The sequence below is a fragment of the Garra rufa genome, chromosome 24 (assembly GCF_049309525.1).
Source record: "Garra rufa chromosome 24, GarRuf1.0, whole genome shotgun sequence".
NCBI classification, from domain to species: domain Eukaryota; kingdom Metazoa; phylum Chordata; class Actinopteri; order Cypriniformes; family Cyprinidae; genus Garra; species Garra rufa.
This window is the reverse complement of record NC_133384.1, coordinates 22,083,162-22,111,147: the sequence shown is the minus strand read 5'-3', so window position 1 is coordinate 22,111,147 and position 27,986 is coordinate 22,083,162. Positions and strand designations below refer to the sequence as shown.

Below are 27,986 nucleotides of genomic sequence, written 5' to 3'. Positions count from 1 at the left end.
ATACATAGTTCTTTTATTAAACATACTAAATTGCCTTATGTTATTTATCTTATTTACACTAAGGCATGTCATTTCTGTCTCTTCATGGTCGCGTGATTACAATGTCTCCAAGAAAACACGGACTGGATCGCGGACTCCATTCATAAAAACCTAATCTACTATAGCGCGGAATGCCACGTAATTCGTCGATTTTTGGATTAATAAATCAAAAGTTGGTCTGTCACTTAATTCAAATCGCGATATGGACTAGTGTCTGTGAAAACTGAAATGCAAAAGACCGTTTTAATATGAATCCTGCATGTTCCGTTTGCTTCTGTATGTATGAATGGCAGAGACGCGTTTTATTTCTTTACTACATGCAGACTGAACCACACGTGACGCTCCCGCTAATTTTTGGCATTTCGATCTCACATGAACAGATAAACTCAATCGCCAAATCGCTGCTGTGAGTTTCACTTTTACCGTTTCATTTGAGAAAACTAGCATCACATACACACAGAAACTTCACTGCAACCTGTCAAAATAAAAGTACGGTTTAACATGTAACAGAACAATATTAGTCCTGTATTACTTTTGTACAGTATAATGTAGGTGTTTATATATTCCTATTTAAATAATTTACATAAAACAATATATATGATAAAAAAATACTACAACAAGATTAACCACTTAATTATTATTTAAACGTTTTAAACTGAATATAATTTTTCTTCCACGCATTGTTTTTAACAGTAAATTTCTGTTTGTTTGACAAAAATTAAAAGGGTTTATTTTTCATTTGATTAAAAATAAATAAATGTTTATGCTTTTTCATTATCAGAAAAATTAAAACACATAAGAATTTCTAAAAAAAAAAAAAAAAAAAAAAAAGAGCAAAAGATTTTAGAACCCTCAAAATGTTAAAGTTTAGAGTTTTGGACTTATTTTTCCACTGAAATGAATGTATTCGTTATTGCACAAAGTAGGCTAAAGTACCGGGAAAAAAGTAAAATGGCTTATTTATTTTATGTTGTCTGTTTTAAAGACAATTTTACTACAGTTTTGTTTATTAAACTTAATACAATGTTATTTCATGGTGAAATGTTTTATGCACTTCTTGTGCACTGAATACATTTAGAATGTATGTATGTAGCTTGTTTGAAAAAGCAAAAGAAATAAATAAATAAAAATCGCAAATAAAATCGCAATCGCAATATTCGTTCAAAAAATCGCAATATGATTATTTTGTCCATATTGCACAGCCCTAGTTGGAAGAGAAAGTCTTGCAAACTAAATCCCTTATGAATGAGAACAACAATACGGCAGCATAAGCACATCCTTACGCTGATCCCATAATGCACATAAGCCGTTGGCTATCACACTAGATCTGCCAATCACAACACGTCCAAGGCATCAGAGAGCAAATTAGTCAATATTTTCTTTCTGATCTAGAATGTGTTTCCGGAAAACAAAAAGAAGGCTGTGAAGATGATGTTTACGAACCTTTTGACCACCACAAGAGAAAGACAAATGCTACTCAGCATTAAGTCACATATACATAGTGATCCATATATATATATTTATATTATTGAATATTTATATATTCAGGCTTGGCAGACTTGTGTATGTGTGTGTGCTTTTATACAAAGTGTGTTATTAAATTTTTATTACTAACTAATATCTAAAAACAGGAATATTTATTTATATGTATTATTTATGATTAATAATTTATGATTTAAAAACGGTCACTTTCACTTCTCTCCAAAGGCGCGTTGACAAACACCACACGTGACCGCAGTGCCTGTCTCTTCTCATTTGCTCTGGTTAAATAGAATCCATAGGGACCATGTGACGTCACTGTGCTTTATCGCCGCCATTTTTGTGTCCGCGCTACCTATTTCAGTCTATGGTCACAGCAGCCACAGCAGAACTACCAGAGGAAGATCAACAAAACTCCCAGAATGTTCAGAACAAGGATACAATATGCCCGGGATCTGTTATTCTGTTAGCTGTAACAACAACCATCAGAAAAAAACCTAACTACAGTTTTATTCGATCTCAGCAGTGCTTGAAGTGGGTCGGTATTAGGGGTGGGAATCTTCAGGCACTTCACGATCCGATCCGATTCCGATTCTGGGAGTCACGATCCGATTCCAAAACGATTCTTGATCTACATTTTTTCCCCAATTAATTCTTCTGCTGTGCAAATACAACTTTACAATTTTAAAAACATGTAAAATTGCAGTTTATATGCTTTTTGTTTATAGTTGAAATCTCTGTCAAAGTAGGTGTGTCAATCTTCACTGGTTTCAAGATTCAATTTAATTTAATTACTGTTTTCATTATTAACTAAATATCATGATGCTCACATTCTTAGTTTTCAATAGTACTGCACATGGCTACATTTTCATATGTTTTATATCAAATTTATTTGGTGCCAATTTTACTTTATTTTTTAAACTATATAAGCAAGGTACTTTTTAAAACAATTGCTTATTTAAAATAAGTGTTCTTTAGGTATCTGAAAGTTTACAGACAATAGTTTTTCTTTTTTCCTCAGCATTACTGCCGTTTTATTATTACTGATGATGAGATCATAGACAGGCAGCTTTAACAAACTAATGCTTAGTGCTAAAACCACCAGTAATACCAAAAATAATTATATCTCTAGATTATTTAGAAACCAATAAAATCAAAGACGAAATCATATTTTAATATTTCCTCTTTTCCCTGTTTATTATTATTTAAAAAATATATATATAGACATTTTATATAGGCTATTTTTTTCAGTGGACTTTCACATTTTGAATTGTTGAGAAATTATGATAATATACAGTTAGGATGTTTTTGTTTTTGTTTTTCATTTGATTTAGTCGAGTAAGTTGTGCATCAAACACAATATGATTTTCGGCAATCAGGATCTGGCAGCAACAGCGCGTTTTTCCGTGTGGGAAGGCTTCGCGGAAACCTTCCCACGCGAATAAAGTCATGCGCATGACAGAAAAACAGAGAATGCGCATCAATTCTGAGGAGTCGAGGAAGATGCGGAGAATCTGCTTGCCCGGAAGATTTTATCTCAAATAAGGGATCAACTTATAAGCATGTTTATATTATTTAACACATGAACGCAGTCTCTCTGACAGCCTGGGTATACGGAGCATTAGCAGCTTACATGGACGGAACGCCACTGATGCACGGATCTATTTCGATATATCAGATGTTTTGTCCTGCTCTGAAAACATAACTGACTGTATGTACAGTTTCGTTTAAAACTATTTGAAAACGCAAGTGCATTTAACCGCATCTGCAATCGAGCTTTAGGACGAACAAACACAAAGTGCACGCGAAAGTCTGTCAGTCCATCTAATAGTACTGCATTCCAGACGGCAGAAATGAAAGCATAACTTAAGTAAAACACGGCGGGTGGAAGCAATCAATGTCAAGCAGTGCGCACGAGTCTCACAGTGCAAATTCTGTGCAATAAAGCCGTCAGAGTCTCTAGCGCGCACACGTGCCATATGCAGAAAAAAAAACAAGCTCAGAATCGATTCTGAAATATTAGGAATCGATTCAGAATCGCTGAAGAGAGAATCGCGATGCATCGGAGAATCGATTTTTTCTCCCACCCCTAGTCGGTATGCATACAGTATAGCCTTTAGTGTACCGGTGTCATTCACGCAGGTGCTTTTCACAGCAAGGGTGTTTTTTTCGGCACAACAAGAGTAGTGGAATAATAATTAATTATTGAATAAGATTGTGAATCAGTACATTATAACCAAAATAATGCCTTAAATTGAAAAGAAGCATTTTTTTGCGATTACATCATTTTGAACCGATCAACTCGTGAGTCCAAAGATTTAGTAAACAAGAAAGCAATCGAACAGCAAGTTCAAAACAGTGCTAATGCAGAGAATAGTGACTTACAGTACATCCAGATGCCGTAAATTATTTGTTTCAGTGTGTATTTGGCTTAAGAGCAAGATTATGTTTTAGATTATGCAGTGTTTAGTGAATTATGAAAATTAAATAATAAACGCTAAACTATTGTACTACATAGCGTTCGTCATTGCAACGCCTGCAGTAAAGTATATACATGTAAAAAGGTTCTCAAAAATAATCATATTTGTTTTGCTAAAACTATTTAGGTACAATTACTCTAAAAATTATTTGTCATACAAAAATGGCACACAAGTTACACACAAACCATCGTCCCGAGTAAATGGTACCATTGTGAATTGTGACTGGCTGCACAAGTGGTGTAATAAACTAAACTAAAATGTTATTGCAGCCATATAGCTTGAATGAATACAAATGCATATGTTAAATAAAGAAATCTCTTGCTTTTGGTGCTTGAATTTGTGCTTCAATAATGAGATCCAGGTTTAGGAATACACAAGACGTGAAAGACGTCTTCCCTCAGGTATATTTTATGTTTTCTTGGCTTGCTGGATGTTGGGCTTATGCTCAATAATCACTTTTTTTTTTTTGCATTCACCAAAACTAATTTGCCGAAATCTAAGCGCGGACTGTAAGGGAATTAGTGCCGTCAGCGCGAGTCCCGTTCGCTGTGAAGTAGTGACCAGGATTCTTCAAGGTCTTAAAGCCTTCATCGAGCGACTACGTTCACAATAATTTACACTTTTTGTCCTAAACATACAATCAAGTCAAATACACAGTGTGGGAAGTAGTAGTAAAAAGTAATTTCTTATTTCAATTTATTATTAAATCTCATTTAGATGCGCTGTGTCTGTTGTCATATCGGACACAGATATGGTGGCGAGCATAGCGGAAGTGACGTCTTTGGTACCCTTGAATAAGTGAAGCGAATAGAAGGCGAGTGCGGCGCCCCCGCAACCGGCTTTGTTTGATAAAGAACACAGCAGGAGTGCTATGTGGAAATATTTTGGATATGAAGCAAATGAACATGGAAAGCCGATGTACACAAGCAAGCAAATATGTAAGAGTTGCTACAGAGCAGTGCTAACACCACTAATTTAGCAAAGCACCTGAAAGACAGACACCCGGATCTATATAAATAATTTTGAGAGGTTGGTAACTGTTCTCATTTTAACATTACTGAATCATTAAATAAGACTGCCTAGTATTGTTTCTGATATGAGTGTTGTCTCGTTTTTTCACCGTAGTTCGTTAATATAATCTGATTGAGGAATCTTAGAGTAAATACTTTGACTGTGGTCAAATATAAATTAACTGCACTTATTTAAATTTATTTAAATAAATGATCACATAAATTCTACAATTTGTCTTAATATCGATCCAATGAGCAACTGAGCATTGATTTCGGTTGTGATGCACGCACGGTTACATGCATGGATCGGTGATTAAATGTGAATCCGGTGTTAAAATCTGTTCATCAAATGATGTTGATGTATTAACCAGCATTTATGAACGATGAGCAATGCATTTGTTACAGTATATTTTAATCTTTGATAACGGTAGTTAATAAAAATACAACGCATCATGTTAGCTCTGGTCCAATGAAAAATATTAGCAGATAGAACTTTGGATTTTAATTAGTTTAATTAGTTAGTCAATTATAGTTTAAATGAACTTTTAACTAAGATTACTAAATGTTTTGGAAGTATTTTTCATTGTTTATTCATGTTAACTAATGTTAACAAATATCTATTACCATTAACTTAAGTTCTAAGATTAGTTAGTTCAGTTCATTTTCAAGTGTGGTCTAAAAAGAAGAAAAAAGTTTATTAAAGTTTGGCATTCTCTTGTAGCTCCAGAAAGAAGATGAGACAATCTTCACTACCAGTTGTGTTTGAACAGCAAAGAAAGTATGAAGCAGACTCAAATGAAGCTAAGAATCTGAACAGGGCTGTAGCAGTGTACATATGCATATACCTCATTGTCATGTTCTAGACTTTTTATATTTATCTTTAAATTAAAAAAAAAAGAAATTTACCCCCTTAATATTGTGGCAGTTTTGGTATCCAAAATGGTATCGAATATCTGTATTTTTCAAGGTGTCGTAACAGTATCGTGACAACACTAATTCACTCACATACTCACATTGATCCACACACTTTATATCCCGGCTTTGCGTCGGCCTACAGGGATGCCATACACCCACAAACACAGACACACAATCTTTAGTTGTTGTAGCTCAGGACTAGAGGTTTCTCTCTATCTTGGCAGCTCGTCTCATTGGTTTTCACTGAATGACAGAGATGTACTACTCTAAACAGCAACACAAACAATCAGCAGAACAGAGAGACGTTTCCTCAAGGCTGCTGGAACAGTACACGCACACGCATGTTAATCTTCAAACTACTGCAATGTCTGATCTGCTCTGGTGCTCTGTTGCTTCACAGGACATAATTGTACGATGTTCAGAAAATAAGAAGCTGTAGATATACAGGGCATTGTGTGTAATCACCTTATCAGCGTCCGGCAGACAAATGCCCTTCTTCCCTAACCTGATTTCCTAAGTGTTGGAGGAGATCCATCGTGATACATTCACCAACCCTGAAATCTCTCTCTCTCTTTCTCTCTCTGCTTTATCATCTGAGAAGCTATATTTTTTCTGACCAGGTAGGAAAGATGAATGACATGAGATTCAGAGAATAAAACATGAACGTTTGTAGATAACACCAACATTCGATGGGAAAGCCAGAGTTTTTTAAACTGGTGTTTGGGGTCCCCCAGGGGGCCGTGAGGGGTGCTTGGGAGGTCTCCCAGATAATATTCTCCTTATTATATTTGAACAGTTATGCTTTTTGCACTGACAATTTAAAAGCCAACTATATAATTTTGGAAATTAACTAATTAATATTTTATACCTACATTTTTTGTGACAGTCTTCACAAGGTCCTTGAAAATTACAAATGTCTAAAAACTCCTGAAGCAGACAGAAGAACGAATAGCCACACTGCTAAAAAGACATTAGTTCCTTGCACACTGAAAACCTCTCTTAAACATGCAGAGACAGATCTTTACCAACTTCTTATCAAGGAGCTGCGGGATTATCCTGAGCGATTCAAAATTTACTTCAGGATGTCAGTGACTCAGTTTGATGCTTTGCTAGCGATACTGGAGCCACATATTCAAAAGAAGACCAGCAATTTCTATGAACCAACTGATTCCACGCTTTGTTTGTCATACAGTGCTTTGTGCTGCGAGATGAAGAGGAATGAACTTGTCAGACGCCTTTCTGGATTTTGGCGCTGGCTTATACGGTAGCTCAGAATTGTCAAAACACCCCTAAAAATGCTTGTTACACATGCAAAAAAGTTTTGAAGGCAGTGTGTAAATTTGATTGAAACAGCATGAGGTCGTATTGAGAAACCCTTCAGACCTTTACAGCCAATTTCTATGTTGGTTCACAAGGTCCTTGACATTAAAAATGTTTAAAAACTCCTGAAACAGACAGAAGAATGAATAGCCACACTGCTAAACAGACTTAACATCCTTGCAAACTGAAATCTTCTTTTAAACATGCAGAGACAGATCTTTACCCTGTTCAGAGCTGAACTTGCAAGCAATTCCAGCTGCAGTGCTGAACCAGTTTACCAATTATCCTGTCTTCTTGTGCTTTTTGGCGGACTTGAATGAATTATTGTCATTGTAAACCTGCAATATTTGAGAAATCACAGATTTGGAATGATTAACTTCTTTTGCAAGCAGCCCACCATCTTGCAATCTCAGTGAAAACTGGAGTTCTTCATTTTTATATGTGTTTTTTTGTATTCGTCATCCTACAACTTCGTCACACACCTAAACCTTGCACACTGAGTCCGATACGTATTAATCTGTCGCGGAAAATTCTAGAGTTGGGGTACTCGGACTTGTACTCGGACTCGAGTCCGGTCTCGAGTACAATTTTTAGCGGACTCGGACTTGTCACGGACTCGGATGCATTTTGACTCGGACTTGACTCGGACTCGAGCTTTTCGGACTCGGGAATTATTGCCGAGTCCAGCCGAGTCCAGGGACAGTTGATGGAAATTTTACTGACTCGATGCATTATTACGAAAGTGACATTCAGTATTATTGGCATGTGTTTTAAAGTCTTGCCGGTACTTGAAAGCCTGCCTCTCAGTCAGCGCACAATGCTGAATTAAACTCTTTCTCTATTGCTACACACTTACACGAAAGGTAATGTCAAAATGCATCGTCTTGGAGAGCATTCATGTAAATGCTATCGGTTTTGTGTTGAGTTAGAAATACAGATGTGTCAAAATATATGATCTGTGCGTCCGGTCTTAAAGCGACAGCAGTGTAAACCTGCCACAGACTGCGTCATAATCAAACAACAAAATAAAAAGAGAAAATCACTCACTGCTCTTGATTGAAGCAGTTTAGCAATTTTAATAAGAATCATCTATATTTATTATATACGGTGAAGATTGTAGAGAGTTTTATTTTTACATTTATTACTTCATTAAATGTTTGTAGTACACTATTTCTGTGGTATACTTTACTATATAGATCAATCTGAAAAACGTATAAAACTATTTCATTTGTATTTTGATTATTATATTTATTTATGCTTTTGCTTGTAATTAATTATTAGACTGTTTATTTTCCTTCAGTAAGCTTGAGAATGTTTTACTTACTTACTTGGGTGTGCATTATTTTCTAATAATTCAATGGCCCGTTGTCAATAGACCAATTTGGAGTAGACGTTACAGTTATGTCAGTAAAAAAATACTATTTAAACCTATAACATTTTACATTTACCTATTTTATCTCAGAATTCAGAATTTTTTTATGTCGTTTATATGTTGTATTTAAGACTTTAGAACTCAATTTAACGCAGCAATAGCAAGTTTGTCAGTTCTGAGGGAAAAAATAAACTCATGACTTTAGCTGAGAGGAAAAGGGAGAATGTATTTTCTTATCAGAATTGTGAGATATAATCTCGAAATTGAGAAAATAAAGTCAGAATTTTATTCTTTTATTCCATGACTTCCATGTCATTAACCCTCACAGCCTCATTTTCATCTAAGAAAAATATGTCACTAGCTGTCCATCTCTTCACCTACCCCTCCCTTTATCACAGATTCATTCTTTTACTCGTAGGTACAGTCCTGTCCTTCCCTTATAATTCCCACATTGTCCTTCCCACATTCTAAAAGCTGTTTCACTCTGAAATATGTCATAATATCAAGTCAGTCATAACTTCTGTTACATGACTTTAAGTTTGCTGAGCAGGACACTAATGAGATGGTGTGAAATAAAAAAATCAAAATGGCAATATGCAACAGAGGTTTCCTTTTGTTACATTTAAATTGTCATTGCCTTATTGTAGTTGTACAAATTAAAACAAGGTTAAGATACTGACAAACAGTAGTTTTTAGTTGGACTCGGTCGGACTCGACTCGGACTCGACCCATTTGGACTCGGACTTGAGTCCGACTCGCCCCATTTTGGACTCGGACTTGACTCGGACTCGACTGGTTAAAGACTCGGACTCGACTCGGACTCGACTTACGTGGACTCGACCCAACACTAGAAAATTCGCACAACAATACAAAATGGAGTCTTCAAGTACAGAGGATGTTTTTGTTGTCCTCTCTCATCTTAAAAAGAAAAGAGAAAGAGGAAATATTGGCCCCATCCAATCCTGAGATTGCGTGGAGAGGAAAGAGATTTCCAACTCCTTATCAAGGAGCTGCGGGATTATCCTGAGCAAAGCAAAGTTAACTTCAGGATGTCATTGACTCAATTTGATGCTTTGCTAGTGATACTGGAGCCACATATTAAAAAGAAGACCACCAATTTCTATGAACCTGGATTTTGGCGCTGACTTATACGGTAGCTCTGAATTGTCAAAACACCCCTCAAAATGCTTGTTAAGGATGCGAAAAAAGTTTTGAAGGCAGTGTGTAAATGTGATTGAAACAACGTGAGGTCGTATTGAGAAACCCTTCAGACCTTTACAGCCAATTTCTATGCTGGTTTACAAGGCCCATGACATCAAAAATGTTTAAAAACTCCTGAAACAATCAGAAGAACGAATAGCCACACTGCTAAAAAAGACTTAAGGTCCTTGCCAACTGAAAACTTCTCTTAAACATGCAGAGACAGATCTTTACCCTGTTCAGAGCTGAACTTGCAAGCAATTCCAGCTGCAGTGCTGAACCAATTTATCGATTATCCTGTCTTCTTGTGCTTTTTGGGGGACTTGAATAAATTAGTGTCATTGTAAACCTGGAATATTCGAGAAATCACAGATTTGGAATGACTAACTTCTCTTGCAAGCTGCCTGCCATCTTGCAATCTCACTGAAAACTGGAGTCCTTTGGAGAATTTTGAGAAACTGGAGAATTTTTGCATGTTTTTTTGCATTTGTCATCCTAAAAATTCGTCACACACACACTGAGTCTGATACGTATTAATCTGTTGTGGAAAAATTCACAAAACAATACAAAATGGAGCTTTTAAGCAGTGAGGATGATTTTGTTGTCCTCTCTCTTCTTAAAAAGGAAAAAAGAAAGAGGAAATATTGAGTCCATCCAATCCTGAGATTGCGTGGAGAGGAAGGAGATTTCCAACTCCTTATCAAGGAGCTGCAGGATTATCCTGAGCAATTCAAAGTTTACTTCAGGATGTCAGTGACTCAATTTGGTGCTTTGCTAGCGATCCTGGAGCCACATATTAAAAGGAAGGCCACCAATTTATATGAATCAACTGATTCCGCACTTCTGGATCTTGGCGCTGGCTTATACAGTAGCTCTGAATTGTCAAAACCCCCCTCAAAATGGATGCGGATGTGAAAAAAGTTTTGAAGGCAGTGTGTAAATGTGATTGAAACAACGTGAGGAACTTTACAGCCAATTTATATGCTGGTTCAGGCTGGTTTGTTGCTGGTCTGCCTGGTAGACCAACATATTTGTGCTTCTCTTTCTGGTAGAGCTGATTGAGAACAGACATCTTGCTGGTTAAGCTAGTTAAAAATCCTAGCAGGAACAGCAGCATCCAAAACGCAACATATGCTGGTCTCTTCAACAGGGTAGATGCTGAGAGACATGGGCAGCCTGAGAAACGGACAGATGGCTGACCGGGCAGATAGAAAGACTGACAGACAAGCAGGAGAACATGAAGAAACGTGTAAGAACAGAGGGAAACTGAGAGGCCAAAAGATAGAGACACCTCGTCTCAGATGTTGCCAACAGGTCCAAGTGATTACAAGCGCCTGCGATAGCAGCAAAGCAGCACGTCTCACTGCAGGAGAATCACAGCTTTTCAAAGGCAATTTCAGGGCTAAACTCTTTGTCCAGGTGGAGGATTTGGATTGACAGGTTAGGGGCTCCCGCACAGACACCTATATATACAAACTAGCGAAACCGTTCCTGTATCTCCCGTGTAACATCCGTTCGATCTGCCCTCACGCTCCCTACCCACCTAATGATGAAACATTACACCTAAAAGAGAAATCCACAAGCCTTTGATACAGCTGGCTGAATAAATAGGTTTGTACATCTGGTACACATTTGGAACAACTTAGACAAGCACTCTGAAGCACCTCTTCAGCGTCTAATCACAGGCGAAGTGTTAATAGCGCTTCAGGCATCTGAACATTGACTGTGCATGGTATTCTCTGTTTGCTGTCATTAAAACATGAGGATGATGGATTGAGTTTAGGATGTAATGTAGTACCTAGGTTAGCGCTCAGACTAAACCTGTCAATTAATCTTTATTAAATAAACCAATAGCTCCTGCTTTAAAATTTGATTAGATGTTCGAACCGGTTTTAAAATTCAATACATCTTGAGATGTTGTTAATCTTCATCATTCAACATTGAAGAAACATTAGCTGTAGTTATACTACTGTTCTACTAACATGTTTGACAAAAAAAAAATGTATCTTGTGGGCAAAATTAGAGAACCACTGTAGTACAAAAGAAGACTATGGCTACATTTTTGGAGGGCTACAGCTGTCAGAAATCATTAGGAAATGTAGAGGCTCTTGCTTTGAATTACTTCAGCACATCTGTGGCCGCAGGACTTCACTAGTTTCTTCTGCGCTGGTGTAATCTTAGTCCACTATTATTCCACTCTTTTCCATAGTTTGGTAACTGTAGTGGGTTTCTTAGCCATAACTTTGTCGCCAGATATTTTCAGTCGGGTTTAGAACAAGACTCTGTCCCGGCCATTTTCATAATTTTAACTGCTTTATTCGTATGGCAGTGCGACAGGGACATTGTCTTGCATTAAAATTGCAGGCTAACTGGAAAATGCTTGCAGGGAAAGAAATGCATGTTGCTGAATGAGCTTGTAATAAACATTTGTATTCACTATGCCATGTAACTGCCACCCCCAAAACCATGACACTTTCTCTTGCACCTTTCACTGACTTCTTTACACACTTGGGTCTTCAGTCTTTCCTCAGTTTGATGCTGAATAAAATGTTCTGACCCAAATAAATTAAACCTGCTCTCATCAATAAAGTGAACTTTGGACCAGCTCTCCTCTTTCCACATAGCATGCTCTTTAGCAAAGGTGAGCTTAGGCTTTTGATTCTTTCTGCTGATGAGAAGTTTATTCCTTGTCCTGTTTAGTGCTGAACTGGCAAGCAATTCTAGCTGCAGTGCTGAACCGATTTCTCATTCAGAGTCTATGTGTTACACTGTCGTGAATTTGATTTACATGGAACCCCAGCCTTTTTGGGGGACATGAATGAATTAATGTCATTGTAAACCTGCAATATTTGAAAAAAAAAAAAAAAAAAAACAACAACACAGATTTGGAATTTATTTGGAATTGAATAAATGTGTTAATAGCGCTTTAGGCATCTGAACATTGGCTGTGCATGGTGTTCTGTGTTTGCTGTCATTGAAGCATGAGGATGATAGATTGAGTTCTAATGTAGTACCTAGTTCAGCGCTCAGGCTAAACCTGTCAATTAATCTCTATTACATAAACCAACAGTTCCTGCTCTAAAATCTGATTGGATGTTCGAAGAGGTTTTAAAATTCATTATACCTAGTGATGACCACACATCAGTTAAATTATGTTAATGCATCAAGTTGCTACTGTATATTGATTGGCAACCAAAAGATCAAAATTAGCGAAGAATCAATAAATACATTTTCTAAAAACATTGTTAATCTTCATCGCTCAAAATTTGAAGGAATATTAGCTCTTACAGCAATTCCAGCTGCAGTGCTGAACCAATTTCCCATTGAGAGTATCTGCACTATCCTGTCTTCTCATGCATTTGTGTTATGTGCACGCCCAGCCTTTTTGAGGGACTTGAATGAATTGGTGTCATTGTAAACCTGCAATATTCAAGAAATCACAGACTTGGAATGACCAGCTTCTCTTGAACTTCTCTTGTCCTTCATCTGGACAACCTCCTGTCGCAGGGTTTGAGTCACCTTAGAGTGGCCCAACATTTTGCAATCTCAGTGAAAATTGGAGGAATGCTGCCCAGTGTTGCCAAATCCGTGGTTTTCCAGCCGAATTGCGCTACTTTAACACTGTTGCCACAAGTTTTTTTTATTTTTTATTTTTTTTATGTTCGCGGGTTTAAGCAACCCCAATAATGTGACATTTATCCCATGGAATGCAAATTTAACCAAGGGAAGCCCATCAAAAAATGTTAATTTATTCCCTGGAAAGTGATTTTTACCAGGGGAACCCCCACTGTAATGTGACTAGGCTATTTTTGAGTAGCAATTGGGTGGGTTTTTGTTTTGAAAACTTGGCAACCCTGATGCTGTGAGTTAAATAGGGTTTGTCATTTAATTAAGGAAATAAGCACCCGGTACCGGATTAACACCAATAACTTGGAGGTAAATGAATTAGTGTCATTGTAAGATTGCAATATTCGAGAAATCACAGATTTGGAATTTATTTGGAATCTAATCACAAGCAAAGTGTTAATAGTGCTTCAGGCATCTGAACATTGGCTGTGCACGGTGTTCTTTGTTTGCTGTTATTGAAGCATAAGGAAGATTGATCAAGTTCTAATGTAGTACCTTTAGTTTAACACTCAGGCTAAACCTGTCAATTAATCTCTATTACATAAACCGATAGTTCCTGCTCTAAAATCTGATTGGATGATTGGCAGTTTTAAAATTCAATAAACCTAGAGATGACCACACTTCCATTTAATTGTGTTAATGCGTCAAGTTGCTACTGTAGATTGATTGGCAACTGAAAGATCAAAATTAGAGAACAATCGATAAATACTTATTTTCAAACATTGTTGATCTTCATCGCTCAAAATTTGAAGGAATATTAGCTCATCCAGCAATTCCAGCTACAGTGCTGAACTGATTTCCCATTGAGAGTCTCTGCATTACCTGTCTTCTCATGCATTTGTCTTACATGAACAACCAGCCTTTTTGGGGGACTTGAATGAATTAGTGTCATTGCAAACCAGCAATATTCGAGAAATCAAAGATTTGGAATGACCAACTTCTCTTGAACTCTTTTTATCCTTCATCTGGACAGCCTCCTGTCGCAGAGTTTTAGTTAGCTTATAGCGGCCCAACATTTTGCAATATCAGTGAAAATTGGAGGAATGCCGCGTTTTTTCTCGCGAAATTTGGCTACTTTAACACGATTGATTTTCATGTCTGCGGGTTTAAGCGACCCCAATGATGTGATATATATCCCCTGGAATGCGAATTTTACCAGGCAAACCCCACCAAAAAAGGTATATTTTACCCCCGGAAAGTTGGGCTAGTTTTGAGTTAGCAATTCTGGGGGGTTTTTGTTGTAAAAACCTGGCAACCCTGACACTGCCATTTATTAAATAGGGTTTATCATCTAATTAAGAAAATTAGCACCAGGTACCAGATTAACACCGATAATCTAATTTGTATCAGAATTCTCTTTTAAATATCTAATTTAAGTTTTATACTGTGCTTCAGAATACAATTAATTCATGAAATATGCTTAAAAACTGCCCTTCTACTCCTGGTAGGATAATTATAGGTTGTTCTCTAGTTTGAATGTATATGTGACCCTGGACCACAAAACCAGTCTTAAGTCGCTGGGGTATATTTGTAGCAATAGCCAAAAATACATTGCATGGGTCAAAATTTTTGATTTTTCTTTTATGCCAAAAATCATTAAGAAATTAAGTAAAGTTCATGTTCCATGAAGATTTTTTGTAAAATTCCTACTGTAAACATATCAAAATGTAATTTTTGATTTGTAATATGCATTGTTAAGAACCTAATTTGGACAACTTTAAAGGTGATTTTCTCAGTCTTTTTGATTTTTTTGCATCCTCAGATTTCTGATTTCAAATAGATGTATCTCAGCCAAATATTGTCCTATCCTAACAAACCATACCTCAATAGAAAGCTTATTTATTGAGCTTTCATATGATGTATAAATCTCAGTTTTGTCAAATTTAACCTTATGACTGGTTTTGTGGTCCAGGGTCACATATATGCATGTATATACAATTAAATTTGAGAGTGAGTTATACATTGAGGCTACAACTAAAGAAAAAGCAAAGAAAACTGACTTTATCAAAACACTTTTATAGGGCCTCAAGTGGCTTACAAAATTTTGTCTTACAAAATTCAGAAAAAACTACTATCATAAACTTATCTTTCACTAAGCTTGAAAGCAACATCTCATCTAGATAAAAAAAGCTAGAGAAGTAAAGTAACAGAAAAATAACAGCAAAGTACATCATCTACGTCTGTACTTTCAAAAAGGCAAAACATTTTCCAGCTCCACAATTAGATTCACTCTAAATAGGCTTGTATTTTCATAGTGCTTTCACGGTGATGCTCAGGTGAAGTGATAAGCCAATTCAGGAGTCATTTTAACCACTCACGTTGAACCAGAAAATAATGTTTTTCTTCAAAACACCATGTTTGTGTGTCATTTACATCATTTCTATGTTCATTTTGCTTTTGCAGAAGTACAACAAGCACTAAAGTCCTTCCTCAGACCCAGTAAGAGTCCATCTCTGCTATTCTCTCTCACACGGCCTCCGGCTGTAATGACACACATCATCAGCACCTTACCAACAATCCCTCCGAATACTACATCACAAAGGACAGGCTCACCAAACGCATCAAATACCCTCCGGAAATCAGGGAAGCCTCGCAAACAAAGTCTCCCGTCTATACTACGTAATTGCCTTCAGATCTAATCAGCTTTCGGTCAGCGCGCTGGGCTGGTTTTTCGCGGACTGGACCACTACCATTGCAAGGATACTGGTGGAGGTGTACGGCCACGGGATGCCGGACTTTAATCAACGAGACAAGCGGGAGAGCCGGTGATGGCTCAGCACGGGTTGAGCGATAGTTTGGCACTTGCCCACTGTTTCCCATTGTGCGGCTGTTTCCCACAGCGGGTCTGATGAAGGGCTGACAATGTGGCAGGTAATATAGGGCTGTAGTCAACAATACCTTACACTGGTCTGCAATCGGCCTGTTAAGCGGGTGATTTAGATAACAAACTCTTGAATGAGGCTGTGTTTTCTGGCTTTACTGCAAAGAATGTCCATAAACACTGGTAGTTTAAAATGTGGATCCTCACTTGATTCCAGAATAAAATAGAATTAGAATTTTCACTCAGAATTTGATTACATTTCACAAAAATTGCACAGAAATGTCAAAATGAATTACTAAAATGGTATTTTTAATTTTGTTTAATTTCCAACTTCGAAAAACTATTTTTACAGTAATAAGAATAAGATGCTATCAAAGATGCTGATTGGTGTATACAAAGTTATTCAATTAATATTAATAAATTTAAAAATTAAGCAATGAAATACAATTTTGAAAACCATGTTTAAAAGTTTGGGTTCAGACAATATTTAATTTTTTTTTTTAAATTAATTAATACTTTTTATTCAGCAAAGATGCATTACATTGATCTGAAGTGGTATTAAAACATTTTTATTACATTTATATTTATTTATATTTCATTTTATATTTTTATTTATTATTTCACAGTTATTTTAGTGTATATAAGTTATTGTAGTATATTTCAAATAAATTGATATTTTTTATTCAGCAAAGATGCATTCAATTGATCGAAAAGTGGTATTAAAATATTGTCATATTACATTTTATATTTTTATTTATTATATCACAGTTATTTTTGTGTATATTAGTTATTTTAGTGAAACAAAATTTATTTGTTAAGCTAAAATAAAATGAGAAACGTTGCCTTTGCAACTAGCTGAAATAATAGTATTTAATTTAATTTGAAACGTAATTTAATTAAATTTTTAAAATGTAATATTTAATTTAATGTAATTTAATTTATTTTAAAATGTCATTTAATTTAATATTTAATAATTAGTATTTAAGATTTATTTTAAATTTAATATTTAATTTAATTTAAATTTCATTCAATATAATTTAATATTTAGTTTAATTAAATGTTATTTAGTATAAAATGTAATTTAGTATAAAATAAAATTTAATTTAATTTAATTTAATTTAATTTAATTTAATTTAATTTAAATGTTTTCTGGTTTAATTTTTAGTCAGCTATAATAACCTAACTATTAATAACTGTGACATTGCAAATCATGTTTAATTCATATAAATGCTGTTCTTTTGACTTTTTTAATCATTTAACAATCCTGAAAAAAATGTTGAGCATCAAATCATATCAGAATGATTTCTGAAGGATCATGTGACACTGAAGACTAAAGTAATTATGCTGAAAATGCAGCTTTGTCATCACAGGAATAAATTAAATCATAAAATATAACAAAAAAGTAAACAGATATTTTATACGGTTTTTATAAATGGTCCCTTTTAACAAAATAATTAATGCAAATGACCTTTGAAACACAAAATGAAAACTAACAGGCTAAAGCAATTAATGAAGCTATTAAAAAAAAACAAAAAAAAAAAACATTTGCATTCCGCTTTAAAAGCATCAGCAGGTGGTGTTTTTTCTCTTTTTTTTCTTTTTTAATCAAAGCCTATCATCTTTCAGCTAAGATTGATTGAGATTATTTTCGACCAGAATAATGGAAAAAGTAACATGTTAAATGCAAAAATAGCAACACTAATTACAATATCAGCCACGTATGGTATATGAGTGAATAAATGAATTGTTACAGCACTTCTTTGATGTCTAACTGTGGAGCGAGAACGAGTCTTGATATCAAAGTGCTAGTTCCTTCAAAGGAAGAGCTGAAGTCTCTAGACTTAAGGGGCTGAATGTAGAGATCAGCAGAGAAAGCATGCATAGGAAACAAATGTGGTTCCCTAGGTGCTTCCTATGTGAAAGCTAATACGAGTATCAGATTTGTCTGTCTGCCATAGAGTCGTGTTTATTTACCCAGGTCCCATGGGGATTTATCTCATTCTGATAACAGAGAAGTCATTGATGTTCGGACTTTGATGTTTGTTAGTAAGTTTTCTCTCCATTTTAGAAGCAATCAAGCTATATATTTCTATATGTGTGTTTGCTCTGCCAGTTAAAATAGTTTCAAACTAAGTCAAAGCATCAACTATTGCACTTCTCTGATTAAAAGTAATTGGTAATGAATCTGTGTTTTTCAATAGGCATTCACTTGATTCTTTTCTGAATGAATCAGATTTGTTGAGCAAATCAGTTGAATGAATTAATAATCAGTCATACAGACATTCATTTGTGTCATTCCGAAATGAATCAGTGTTGTTGAACAAATGAGTTGAATGAACATGAATGATTCACTGATTCATTCATTTCGAACACTGACTTTAGCAACTCCTGAATGAATCAGTGCGGATCAAATCACTAAATGAATGATTCTGCCGCCTAGAACTGCTCTGAGAAACTAATTTTGAGCGTTCTACCGTTTCTTGTGAGCAAAACTATCGTCATATCATATGCAAACAGAAACTTGAAGGTCTTCACAGCAACCTGACATAATAAAAATTAGGTTTAACTTGAAGAAACTGTTACAGAAATATTACTTTATGTAATGATAGTACTGCTACTACTAATAATAAAATTATTAAAAATTATCTTTAAAGGAATGTTTACCAGAATTTATTTAGCAGAAAAAATTTAAATACACAACACAAAAGAGAAAAAAGGGGAAAAAAAGAGAGAAAAAAATTAAATAATAATAAATTACTTGAAAGTAAATAAATAAAATCAATGCTTTTGATTATTAATATTTAATGAAACCAATAAAATGAAATTCAGAAAAATTCACAGAAAACTGAATTTGGTCAAAATAAAACTGAATTTGAGAAAAGAAATTAAATGTATTTCATAAGGCCATTAAAATGTAATTTTTTAAAAACTTTTAATAAACTGCTTTTTAATATTGTACGTTTCATGATTTCAATTAATAAGATATACTTTTTGATGAATTAAGAATAAAAAGAATTAAGAATTTTGATGTTTTTTTTTTCAGAATCTGCAAAATGTTATTTTACCAAAATAAGATTGATCATACCAAATAAACTGTATAGTTTATTTAGTATCTCACATGAAAGACGTTTACATATAGTCCACAAGAGAAAATAATAGTTAAATTGATAAAATAACTCTGTTCAAAAGTTTATATTCCATTGATTCTTAATGCTGTGTTGCTACCTGAATGATCTACAGCTGTGTCTTTTGTTTGATTTTTGTTTAGTGATAGTTTTTCCCTTGTTTGTCCTGAACCGATAAACTGCCTGCTGTTCTTCAGAAATATACTTCAGGTCCCACAGATTATATGGTTTTTCAGCATTTTTCCAGCTCTACTACAGAAGGTTCAAATGCTCACTGATGCTCCAGAAGGAAAAACCATGCAGTTGAATTTGAAGATTAGTGTACATTTAACTTATTTTGTCTTCTGGGAACGGTAAAAACACAGTATTAAGAATCAAGGGGATGTAAACTTTTTTTTATAATTTCAACTATTATTTTCTCTTGTTGATTATATGTAAACATCTTTTATGTGAAATACTGTATCTTATTCAGGTCAGTACTAAATAAACAATAACATTTATTTTGTATGATCCTTCTTATTTTGGTAAAATAAATGAAGTGCAGCGTTAGTTCTGGCAGGTCACATTAGTCAAGCTCGCAAACGTCTACCTATAGGAATACGTTGCCAATCATAATTTCCTTTATAAAGTCCCTTCAATCATTATTCAGCAGCTATGGCTTTGCTCAGGAGCTAATCACCCACCTCCATCCCCAGCTCCTCCTCTTGTCCAGTAAGGACTTGGTCTGGATGTTTCTTGTTGAGTCAGACCACTGAAATTTGTTACATTAAATAATCACTTGAAACATTAATGGTATTTGATACACTACATCAATTTTGTTGCACAGTCGCTCTTGTTCGCTCAATTCAGCTCTCACTAAAAACGAATGGCTTCCAGTCGCTTCAAATAGTTGTCATTGCCAATGATCCTTCACTTCAAAGCTGAAATCAATTAAACATGTTTCAAACAGTCTGCCATCTAGTCACCAACTAGCACAGCTTCCCTGCACACTGATGTACTTGTTTTGTTTCCTGCTGCTGTTTGAAATGAGATTATAGTTGAGCATTTCAAAGAAAATACATTGCCAGATTACAAAAAGTAATGCATTTGTACTGTTTTCTTGGGTGCCTGAAAGCATTTCACGCTTCAAATACGTCCCCACAGAAACACCCACACAATGTTTGTTAAATCCCAGTTGGTGAGTCAAAGGCGGGTCAAGAGTTGTTACTCACCAGCAAGGCTGCCTGGTCTCTGTAGAGTGGCGGTGGCGTAGAGATCGTGGGATATCTTGTACTGCTCCGATGAGTGCACCAGCCTTTTGGTGGGTGAAAGCGTAGCGTAAGACGACACTCCCGCGGTCTGCAGCTGCTGATAGATAGGCGACGCGTTATTCGGTGGAGACGCCAACCGGTGAGGGGAGCCAGAAGCGTGAGTACCGGGCGATCCTCCGATGCCCACCGCATTGATCGGTGAGCTGCTGCTATAGGATTTTGCAAGCCTGCCTGGAGAAGGTTTGGGGGAGGCTGAGGAGGACGAGGAGGGCAGGCGCTGGGTGGTGGCGTAGCCAGGTGTGTCGGAGGCCGAACCCAGACGCTGCAGTTTAGTCGGGGATCCGCTGGCCGCCGTGGACTGCATTGAGTTCAGGGGCGAGCTGACGCGCTGGGCAGGCAGAGTAGAGCTGGAGTAGTACAGGCCCGGGCCGGACGCTGCAGAGTGGTGCTGGGAATCGGACAGCAGGGCACCTCCATGACTCTGACAAGAGTCGCCCGCCGCGAGCTGGGCTGCACGGTTAGATGTCACCTGTAAGGAGAGAAAGATAACGGTTATATCTAGTCAAAACAGATCCTAAATAAGAAAAAAAATAGAGGAAAATTAAAATTAAAAAAATCTGTTATGTGTTATGTCTATATATATTTGACAAAACCATTCAAAAACATTCTTTAAAACATATTTTGTGTTCAACAGTCATACTGCCACTGAATAAAACAAAAAAAATATTCTAACTTTTTGATCTCACAATTCTAGCTTTTTTCACATAATTGCAAGATACAGTACAAATGTGCAATTCTGAGAAAAAGTCACAATTTTAAGATATAAACTCACAATTCTGAGAAAAAAAGTGACCATTTCGAGATATAAACTCACAATTCGGAGAAAAAAGTGACCATTTCGAGATATAAACTCACAATTCGGAGAAAAAAAAAGCCACAATTTCTAGATATAAACTTGCAATTCTAAGAAAAAGGTAACAATTTTGAGATATAAACTCGCTATTCTGAAAAAAAGTGACAGTTTTGAGATATAAAGTCGCAATTAAGAGACAAAAAGTCATAGTTTCGAGATAAAAACGTGCAATTCTGAGAAAAAAGGTCGCCGTTTTGAGATATCAACTTGCAATTATGAAAAAAGTCAAAATTTCAGGATAAAAACTTGCAATTCTAAGAAAAAGGTAAAAATTTTGAGATATAAACTGGCAATTCTGAAAAAGTGACAATTTTGAGATATAAAGTTGCAATTAAGTGACAAAAAGTCATAGTTTCGAGATATAAACTTGCAATTCTGAGAAAAAAAGTAATAACATTTTAAGATATAACTTGCAGTTCTGAGAGAAAAAAGGCAATTTGGATATAAACTTACAATTTCAAGAAAAAACTCACAATTTTGAGATATAAACTCACAATTCTGAGAAAATGTCACAATTTCGAGATATAAACTTGCAATTCTAAGAAAAAGGTAAAAAATTTAAGATATAAACTCGCAATTCTGAAAAAATGATATAAACTTGCAATTCTCAGAAAAAAGTCATAATTTCAAGATATAAAATCACAATATTGAGGGAAAAAAAATCACAATTTAGAGATATAAACTTGCAATTCTAAGAAAAAGGTAAAACATCTGAGATATAAACTTGCAATTATGAAAAAAAGTCAAAATTTCAGGACATAAACTTGCAATTCTGAGAAAAAAGTACCTGTTTCAAGATATAAACTTGCAATTATGTAAAAAAAGTAATAACATTTTAAGATATAACTTGCAGTTCTGAGAAAATCGGCAATTTGGATATAAACTTTTAATTCAGAGAAAAACCTCACAATTTTGAGAGATAAACTCACAAAAAAGTGACCATTTCGAGATATAAACTTGCAATTCTCCGAAAAAAGTCATAATTTCAAGATATAAACTTGCAATTCTAAGAAAAAGAAAAAAAATTTAGATATAAACTTGCAATTCTGAAAAAGTGAGATATAAAGTTGCAATTAAGAGCTAAAAAGTCATAATTTCGAGATATAAACTTTCACAGTTTTGAGATATCAACTTTCAATTATGCAAAAAAGTAATAACATTTTGAGATATAACTTGCAGTTCTGAGAAAAAAAGGCAATTTGGATATAAACTTATAATTCTGAGAAAAAATTCGATATCAACTTGCAATTATGAAAAAAAGTCAAAATTTCAGGATATAAACTCGCAATTCTGAGAAAAAAAGTACTAGTTTCGAGATATAAACTTGCAATTCTTAAAAAAAGTGACAGTTTCGATAGAGATATCAACTTTCAATTATGTAAAAAAGTTATAACATTTTAAGATATAACTTGCAGTTCTGAGAAAAAAAGGCAATTTGGATATAAACTTATAATTCTGAGAAAAAATTCGATATCAACTTGCAATTATGAAAAAAAGTCAAAATTTCAGGATATAAACTCGCAATTCTGAGAAAAAAATTACTAGTTTCGAGATACAAACTTGCAATTCTTAAAAAAAGTGACAGTTTCGATAGAGATATCAACTTTCAATTATGTAAAAAAGTTATAACATTTTAAGATATAACTTGCAGTTCAGAGAAAAAAAGGCAATTTGGATATAAACTTATAATTCTGAGAAAAAATTTGAGATATCAACTTGCAATTATGAAAAAAAGTCAAAATTTCAGGATATAAACTCGCAATTCTGAGAAAAAAGTACCAGTTTCGAGATACAAACTACAAAAGAATTTAAGATATAAATGCAATTATGAGAAAAAAAGTAAATTCGATATATATAAACTCAACAATTTTGACTTTATTTCTCAGAATTGGGAGTTTATATCTTGAAATGATGACTTTTTTTTAAGAAATGCAAGTTTATGTCTCGAAATTGTGACATTTTCTCAGAATTGTGAGTTTATATCTTAAAATTGTGACTTTTTCCCAGAACTGCACATTTATACTGTATCATGCAATTATGTGAAAAAAAATCTGAATTGTGACATGTAAACTCACAATTGCGAGATAAAATCTGCATTACATTATTTATTTTTTTATTCAGTGGTGGAAATGGGCTTCCATAGGTTTGACATGACATGATGGTGAGTTACTGAATTTTCAATTTTGAGTGTACTGTCCCTTTAAGGCGGTTTACATATGTATGAGACAAGGGCATAAATACCTTAGGAAACCTTAAAAATCATACAAATTCCCTTGAAAGTAACAGATGAAGCATGTATCCTCAACACATAAAAAAAAGCCTGTAAACGGAAGTTATTGCATATACATGTACGGCCATATGTTGTGTTTCCTCATGGGATCACCACCCCTTATGTCAATGGATGTTGCATCGCCCGTAATTCAGAAGGGCATGCGTGTGCAGATAAACCCGGGCAAATTAACGCTGGCGCAGTGCCAGTCATTTCAAAACACGCTTTGGCTTGTGAATAAACATTTCTTCCTTTAGATTCCTCATAATCACCATGACGATTGTGGGTGATTACAATGAAACATTGGTTCCACTGTTTGTCATTTACAGAAAGCATGAAACCTGATTATTCTTATTCAGAATAAATTAGGTTATTTTTAAACTGCCAGTCAGTGCAATTTCCAGGGTGGGGGGGTGGGGGGGGGGGAGCTAAGCTGCCTTCTTTTTCCCTTCACTGCATTGATATCAGGTAATAATATTCAAATAGTCAGGAAAGTTGAATAAATATGAGGCAAAGGTCTTGAAGATGGAGAGAATGATTGTGCTGGAAAAGTCTATGACATTTAAAGCTTAACCTGGTTCTGTTTGCCTATACGCTGTGTTCAGAAACAAAAAGAATCTTCAGTGGTGCAGTGTTCACTGTATAGAGTTGTTGAGCTGGCTATAGGCTGAATTCAGAAAAATTGGGCCACTTTTGTCATTGAGATGAAAGGGACAAAGTGCTGCAATTTATAGTACCCAAATTCACCCTAAAAATCCTTGGTGATTAGGATTTTGCCAGGTAGGACTTTGAACTTTTTAAGCAAAACTAATAAAAGCTACATATTAACATGCATAATAAATACTGAACAAACATAAATAAAAACTCTCCCCCTTGCGTACAGATTTTTCTACAATTTAAGAATGTAAAAAAAATATGTATATTTATTCATTTTTTATTTATAATTTAAAAAAAATAAATCAATCAATAAATAGATGCCACAATGTATTATTTATATGCATGCAGTATTTATATTTTATTATAAATAAATTAATTAATTAATTAATTAAAGTACTTGTTTTTACAATGTAAGAATGTAAAAAATAAATATTTATTCATTTTTAAATTATTTTTTTAGCATTTATTTAAATTTTATTATGAATAAATAAATAAGTAGATGCTAAAATGTATTATTTATATGCATGTGGTATTTATGTTTTATTATAAATAAATAAATGCTAAAATGAATAAATATCTGTTTTTATTTATTTATACATTTTTAGCATTTATTTACTTTTGATTATTAAACTGAAAGAGATGCTAAAAAAATTATATTTATTTATTATTTACATTTTATAAAAAAATAGACAAAGAAATATATATATAATGAATAAACATGTATAACCAAATATAAATAAATACTAAAAATAAACAAATATTTAGTATTTATTTATTTATTTTGTATCATTTATTTATATTTTATTATCAATAGATAAATAACGATACATAAATGCTAATAATGTATGATTTATAAATAAATTAATATTTTGCATTTATTTGCAATTTTTTTTGTCAATATATATATAATAAAATAGAAATAAATGCTAAAAATAAATGAAAAATTGTATTTATATTTTATTATAAACAAATAATTAAATGCTAAATTGATTTACATTTATTTATTATTTATAATTTGTAATTAAAAATAAATAAAGTAATATTTATAATAAAATAGAAATAAATGCTAAAAATAAATAAATATTTTTATATTTTATTATAAATAGTTAAATAAATATGAATAAATGCTAAAAATATTTTATACATATGCATTATTTATATTTTATTGTATATAAATAAACATTTATAATAAAATATAAGTAAATGCTAAATGCTAATATATATATATATATATATATATATATATATATATATATATAATTATTTACACAGTTTTAGCATTTATTAATATTTTATTTTATTATAAATAAATAAAATATAAATAAAAGATAAAATAAATACATATATTTATTTTTTATTCATCTACATTTTTAGCATTTATTTATATGTATTAAATAAATAAAATATTAATAAATGCATTATATGTATATATATATATATATATATATATATATATATATATATATATATATATATATATATATATATATATATATATATATATATGCATTATTTATATTAAAAAAAAAAAAGTTCTTTGTCCTGATGACTATGTCCTGTTGATTATGTCTTCACATAATCTGATAGTTCTGAGCTCAAGCTTCACACGGGACAGCATTTGTACAAAACGCTTGATCATCTTGGCCAAATCTCAATCACATCATTCTTGCTTTCGTCTCTTTAGAGCAGCATATATTGATTCTATTATCCCAAAGCCCTATTTAGAAATGGTTTACAACAAGAACTACAGAAAACGTACGTTTCTCAGTCTGCAAAAAGCCTTTCGCTTATAACTTTAATCTTTATTTTCAACAATGTGCGACTTCTCCTGATAAGACTTTAATGAATGAGATAGTAGAGATGGACGAATCCTCTAAAGAAGAAGAAAAAGCTGAAGATAGGATTGTGAAGATTTAAAAAAGGCGTTTAATAGCTCAATATCATGTTATACCAAGGTGTAATGCAATTATACCATCATTCCTCTGCCAAATGCTTTCCATCTCTCTCTCTCTCTCTCTTTCTCTCGCTGAGAGGGGGAACCACATCCCGGCATTGAGAGCAGAGGAACACCTACTTGAAGAGACTGTTACTGGATGAATTATTTAGGGAACAAGAGGTTTACGGTGTTAAAAATATCTACATAAAAGCACCTAACTGATGCGTTGTGTTATATAAACCCATCCTAGAGCAGACAAGCCCTCTTCAGATTACCCTCCACTGAATCAAGTCGACAGTCCGCACAAACACACGAGAGAAAGAAACACAATGCAGTTTCTGCATTCAATATAAACCAAGGCATTTTTTTACTGAGAAATGAGAATGTTTTCAAAGAATCTTTGCAGCAAGGCCCCCCTCGACTCTCAAGTCCGGAAGGCAGAGGACGCTGGGCATCTTTCATTAAAACACAGAGGGCCTATGTGTTCATTAAAAGTGTCAAAGGATGAGAGAGAGAAAGGGAGGGTGAGCAAGCGAGAGAGGATGTGCCAATGTCAGCTTTATCGTGACCAACCGCTCAAGCTCTTCTCCGGCCATTTGCATGCATTAAACACTCAGTTAATTAGCAAACATGGAGGAAATTAAATATTAGTGCTTTGAACAGAAAATATACCTTTTTAGCAGAATGTCTGCGGCTCGTAGCAGGTGCGCAGGACTCGTTTAAAAGAAATGAAAGTTTGGGAGAAACCGCCCTGCAGGCTTTGCTGTAATTACAGGCTCATCAACAGGGCACAATTTAACTCCCCGGATAATGACAAAGTTTGCTGCGTGCACGCTCGCCGCTCGATGCAATGCAGTACCGCTGGCGTCTGCTAACAAATGCTTCGGTCTTGCAGTTAATTGCTTTAATCAGGTCTTGAAATCACTTTTTAGGCAGCAGCTTGAAACATGATCCCAGCTGGAGCCAGGAAAATTGTTTCGTGCCAGTCCCCCCCCCCCCCCAAAAAAAAAATCACGAGATCTGATCACGAGAGACTTGAGGTGCAGAACAGAGTCGTCTCAGGATGGAATGGATGGATATATAACGAGACCGGGAGGAAAAGAAGCAGTGCTCACCTGATTGTAGCTGTGCACGGCTCCTCCAGGCTGGCCGCTGGAGCGCGGAGGGGGCTGAGGCTTCTGAGATTGTGGTGCGGACAAGCAGTCGCTCAGGGCCAGGGTCTGGTTACTATGGTAGCTGGCGGAGTACTGGAGGGAGCCCTCTGGGTTCGAGCTGAGCTGCAGTGAGCTCTGAGAGAGCAGACTCGGTCCTGTGTGCAGAGCGCCAGAGCGAGAGAGAGAGATGGAGAGAAAGAGAGAGAGAGCAATTTCAGCAAGGCAGCGATGCAGCCCTCAGCCTGGCAGAAATGGCATACATAATTTATTAGAAGGGGAGGAGTGAAATAGAGAGAGAAGGAAAGAACGAGCAAGCGAAAGACAGCAACGAGAGACGGGGATTAAAATGACAAGAGAAAACCCAAGCTGAGGAATGTGCGAGGAGAGAGAAAGCGAGAAAAATCGTGTTTAAATGTTTG

At 34.7% G+C, this 27,986-nt stretch overlaps 2 protein-coding genes across 2 annotated transcripts in view; one reads left to right on the top strand and one right to left on the bottom strand.

The window, feature by feature from the left end:
• The window catches only part of ctnnd2a (catenin (cadherin-associated protein), delta 2a), a 452,260-nt gene that overhangs the window by 289,470 nt on the left and 134,804 nt on the right, over positions 1–27,986 (top strand). The window lies entirely within an intron of this gene.
• Positions 20,592–27,986, bottom strand: part of LOC141299978 (catenin delta-2-like) — a 31,311-nt gene continuing 23,916 nt past the window's right edge. Inside the window, exons 5-6 of the mRNA XM_073830289.1 lie at positions 27,529–27,722; positions 20,592–21,167 (exon numbers count right to left, since the gene is read on the bottom strand). Coding sequence (XP_073686390.1) covers positions 20,592–21,167; positions 27,529–27,722 — 770 coding nt within the window. The remainder of the gene's footprint in view (positions 21,168–27,528; positions 27,723–27,986) is intronic.